At 48.0% G+C, this 4,777-nt stretch overlaps 2 protein-coding genes across 4 annotated transcripts in view; one reads left to right on the top strand and one right to left on the bottom strand.

Annotated features, from left to right (window-relative positions):
- Positions 1-4,777, bottom strand: part of MACROH2A2 (macroH2A.2 histone) — a 54,735-nt gene that overhangs the window by 5,351 nt on the left and 44,607 nt on the right. Inside the window, exon 7 of the mRNA XM_007103400.4 lies at positions 4,092-4,181. Within this exon, the coding sequence (XP_007103462.1) occupies positions 4,092-4,181 (90 nt within the window). The remainder of the gene's footprint in view (positions 1-4,091; positions 4,182-4,777) is intronic.
- The window catches only part of AIFM2 (AIF family member 2), a 35,197-nt gene that overhangs the window by 22,430 nt on the left and 7,990 nt on the right, over positions 1-4,777 (top strand). The gene's annotated exons all lie outside the window — the stretch shown is intronic.

Genomic DNA, 4,777 nt, shown 5'->3' with positions numbered 1-4,777 from the left:
CTGTGACCTCTCCCGCTGCGGAGCACAGGTTCCGGACGCACAGGCTCAGCGGCCATGGCTCACGGGCCCAGCCGCTCCGCGGCATGTGGGATCTTCCCGGACCGGGGCACGAACCCGTGTCCCCTGCATCGGCAGGCAGACTCTCAACCACTGCGCCACCAGGGAAGCCCTTGGCCCTGGCTTTTAAACAGCCGTCTGCAAACCATTTTCGTCCTCAGTTTTCACCAACTGCTTACCAGTGACATTGCTGGTGTCCCAGGTCCAACATGTGCCCAACAAAATCATCATTCACTCCTGAAGCCTGATTCCCCTTTCTCCATCTCTGTCTCCGGCACCACCTGTCGGTTTCCTCTGACTTGTCTCATTCCAGGCCCATCTGCTTCATTTCTACCACCACCTCCCACCCCTGTCCCATCCACCTTCCTGGCTGGAATCAGGATGCATTTGACAATGGCTGTGGGCTTGGATTGAGATGAGTTCTTCCAGAGGGAAGTTGTATTTACTTCTATGTCACCTGGGGACCCTACCATACCCAGGTCATGTCCCACTAACTTTCCTGATTGAGGTTTTTGGGCCGCACTGGATTCGGCTGCAAATCCACAGGAGTACCAGCTTGTGGTTCAAGTTCCCTAGTGAGGTTTTTTGTCCCCCTCGGTCCACCCAGTGCCAAGGTCAAGACAGGTACTTGGGGCTTCCCTGGTGGCACAGTGGTTAAGAATCCACCTGCCAATGCAGGGGACATGGGTTCGAGCCCTGGTCCAGGAAGATCCCACATTCCGCGGAGCAACTAAGCCCGTGCACCACAGCTACTGAGCCTGCGCTCTAGAGCACGCGAGCCACAACTACCGAAGCCCGCGTGCCTAGAGCCCATGCTCTGCAACAAGAGAAGCCACCGCAATGAGAAGCCTGTGCACAGCAAGGAAGAGTAGCCCCTGCTCGCCACAACTAGAGAAAGCCCGCATGCAGCAGCGAAGACCCAACACAGCCAAAAATAAATAAATAAAATTTTTTTTTTTTTTTAAAAAAAGGTACTTGCTGCCCTTTCTGCATGGTAATTCATTTCTTGCTAGCTCTTAAACTGAATGTGTCCTGGATTTGTGTGGGGTCTCCTACTGGACACTCCATCTTGGAAATTTATTCTTTCTTACAATAAGGGCATATCTTACAACTAATGGTGTTTTGAAACTAAATGAAATATGGTGTTAGACCCTGATGAACTGTCTCTCCCCTTTTTCAGATTCACCCTCACCAATCCCTTCTTCCCAGGGAGCTACCACTGTTTGGCCCCAAGTCCATGGATACTTAGACCTGACAGATATGCCCCGATTTCTTAGCTAACGCTTGTTTCCTGCAGCCCTCTCCTTCCTTCTGGATTCACTTCTGTTTCTCCCAGTGAGGCCTCTGTGGTCCTTTCAGCAAGAGTCTGAGGGCTTCTGACTCTCAATTTTTGCATGTCTGTAATTCTGCATCTTTCACCCTCCCTGTTGAATAATAACAAAGTAATACATGGACTTCTTAGTTGACAGTTTTTCCCCTCAGTGCTTTGGAGATACTTCTTTTCTGTCTCCAAGCATCCTTTGTTGCTTATGAGAAGTCGGCTGTCAGGAGAACCATTTTTACAAACACTCTGCCTTTCTTGGGTTGCTTTTCAGGTTTCTCTTGATTTTTCAGCTTTAGAGATGTCACCATGATGGGCCAGGTTTTGTTTGTTTTTTTTTGGTTTTGTTTTTGGTTTAGCCACACCGCGTGGCTTTCAGGATGTTGCTCAGGGATCGAGCTCGAGCCCGCGACAGTGAAAGCGTGGAGTCCTAACCACTGGACTGCCCGGGAATTCCTGATGGGCCAGGTTTGGGATTTATTTTGATTTAATATACTCAGTGTTTTCAACCTGAGGACTCGTGGGTTTCATTCTGGAAAATTCTCAGCCATGATCTTTTTTTTTTTTTTTTTTTTTAAATTGAGGGATAGTTGATTTACAACGTATTAGTTTCTGGTGTGCAACATAGTGCTTCAAAATTTTTATAGATTATACTTCATTTAAAGTTATTATAAAATATTGGCTACACTGGCTATATTCCCTGTGTTGTACAATATATCCTTGTAGCTTATTTATTTCACACATAGTAGTTTGTATCGCTTCATCTTTTCACATACTGCCTCTCTACCTATTTTCTGCCTCTGGAACTGTTTAGAAGCGTGTTGGAGGCTCTCACTCTATGTAGAGAAACTATTTTTCTCTCCTTCCCACCCCATCAGGCAGTTTGCAAGACCCCCGCAGTTAGGATCCTGTCTTACAAGGATGATCCAGGGCTCTGTCTCATGGTCATACAGGGGAGGCGGTAGATCCAGACACTGAGCCAGTGGGCCACGTGGCCCTGGGCCTGGGCGAGGGGCTCTCTGCTCCCTCCTGCTACTCTAGAAAACAGATTTCACACGAGCCATAGCCCTGGGTGGCGGTCAGAGCCTTGGCTTCCTGTAAGAGCTTGGGAGTTGCATCCAGCCCTTGCTTTGAGCAGCGAGCCTGGCTCCTGGTCCCCTCCAAGCGTGAGGTGACTCCGGTCCCATCAGTAGGTAAGAGTTGACCTCCTGATGGCTTTGCATGTTACCAGACCTGGAGCCCAGCCCGCGGCTTCCACGTCCCCCCCCCCTGCTGCTGCCTGCAGCTCTTCTCTGTCCACGTGGATGTTTATTTATTTATTTATTTATTTAGCCACGCCGTGCAGCATGTGGGATTTTAGTTCCCTGACCAGGGACCGAACCTGTGCCCCCTGCATTGAGAGTGCGGAATCTTAACCACTGGACCGCCAGGGAAGTCCTGGATATTTATTTTATATTTCAGTGTGGCTCTGTCTTAAAATTTTAAAAAGGAAATTCTATCTATCATCGTATGGGGAGTGGTATGTGCAGACTGTAAAGTGCGGACTCATGTTCTTTCTTGACCGAAGCCCCATTACTTTTCTCGCTATCAGATCTGATCATCACAGCCCCCAGCTCCTACTCTCATCTGTATAGAGTCAAATCCAGACCCTTAGCACAGCCCAAGGGCAAGGCTCATCTCTGGCTGCTATTCCTCTCTTTCACCCCGCTGCTCCTGACTGAGCCTTCTCACACACAGGTCTTATATCCTCCCTGGCGCCTCCCCAACTCCCCAAAGCAGAGAGCATGGCTCCCTCTCTGTGCCCCACTTGTGTGTCTGTCTCTCCTTGACTGTCCAGTGCTTGAGGGCAGGAGTGGGTTTTATTTGTCTTTGGGGCCCCAGCACCAGGGCAGCACTTGGCACTGACTAGATGGTCCCTGGAGGTGGGCGGGGACACGGATCTGAAGTTGGGCCCACCTGTCAAAAAGTTATCCAATATTCTTGAAAATAAGTGTTCAAACAAAAACCTGTGCACAAATGTTCAGAGCAGCTCTATTCACAATAGCCAAGGATGGAAACAACCCAAGTGACGAATGGATAAACAAATGGAATAGCATTCAGTCGTAGAAAGGAATGAAGTACTGATACACGGTACAACATGGATGAACCTCGAAAACATTTTAAGTGAAAGAAGCCAGACACAGAAGATCACATATTATACGATTCCACTTACATGAAATATCCAGAAGAGGCAAATCCATCAAAAGAGAAGGCGGACTGGTGGTTGCCAGGGGTTGGGGGAGGGATGACGTGACTACTTGATGGGTGTGGGGTTTCCATAGAAGGTGATAAAAAGTTCTGGGACTAGATAGTGGTGATGGAGGAACAGCACTGAGTGTACTTAATGCCACCACATTGTACAATGTTTAAAGGTTACAATGGTAAATTTTGTCATGTGTATTTTCCACACACACACAAAGTTACCCAATTGCTCTAGACCATTTTGGGGTGAGCTGGGATGCAATTTGGCTTGAACTATCCAGACACTTTACAGTCCCCAAAGTGTACGAAATGATCTACACAGGCCTGCTCAAATTATCTGAGAGATGCTAACATAGCTTCCTGATTGGTTATGGCCTCTTTTGCTCTGCAAACTGAATGTGTGTGAAGCATGTCATGCTGGAGGGGAAGGTGGTGAGGCTGTGCAGGGAACATGGCCTGGTTCCACACTTACCTTCAGCTACTTCCAAAGGGCCCTGGGACTTGCGAAGCTCCTTTACTGTTTCCAAGAACTCTTTCCCCCCAGCCTTTTCCAAGGCCTTACCTGTGAAGGAAACAATGGAAATCCACTGTGGTTGCTCTTTTCAGTCATTAATTACACTGACAGAGTTTTACTAGGTCTTAAAAAAATTGCTTAGAAAATAGGAATCAAACTTTGCAATTGAAATCCTATTTGCCAGTGGTCACTGGTGACAGGGGTCCCTGGGCTTCTGTCCAGTGGGACTTAGATTTTAGCAAACTCTTTTTTTTTTAAAGAATTATTTAATATTTTATTTAATATTGCTTCTAATGTATCATAGGAGTTACTTCCCCAAAATGTTAATCGCAGCTGGATTATTTGGGAAATGTGGCAATGTTGTTTCTGTAAGTATATCACATTATAAGTTGTCTACTGGAGATCCGAAGGGGTTTGCTTTTGTGGAATGTGAAACAAAGCACAAGCAGCAAAAGCTATTAAGGCAGGCCCAGGACCTTTTGTCAGAACAGGGGAGAGGAAAAGAAGTAGCTCTGGGGCTTCCCTGGTGGCGCAGTGGTTGCGCGTCCGCCTGCTGATGCAGGGGAACCGGGTTCGCGCCCCGGTCTGGGAGGATCCCACATGCCGCGGAGCGGCTGGGCCCGTGAGCCATGGCCGCTGAGCCT

The sequence above is a fragment of the Physeter macrocephalus genome, chromosome 20, assembly GCF_002837175.3.
Source record: "Physeter macrocephalus isolate SW-GA chromosome 20, ASM283717v5, whole genome shotgun sequence".
Taxonomy (NCBI): domain Eukaryota; kingdom Metazoa; phylum Chordata; class Mammalia; order Artiodactyla; family Physeteridae; genus Physeter; species Physeter macrocephalus.
This window is presented reverse-complemented; position numbering and strand designations above follow the sequence as displayed.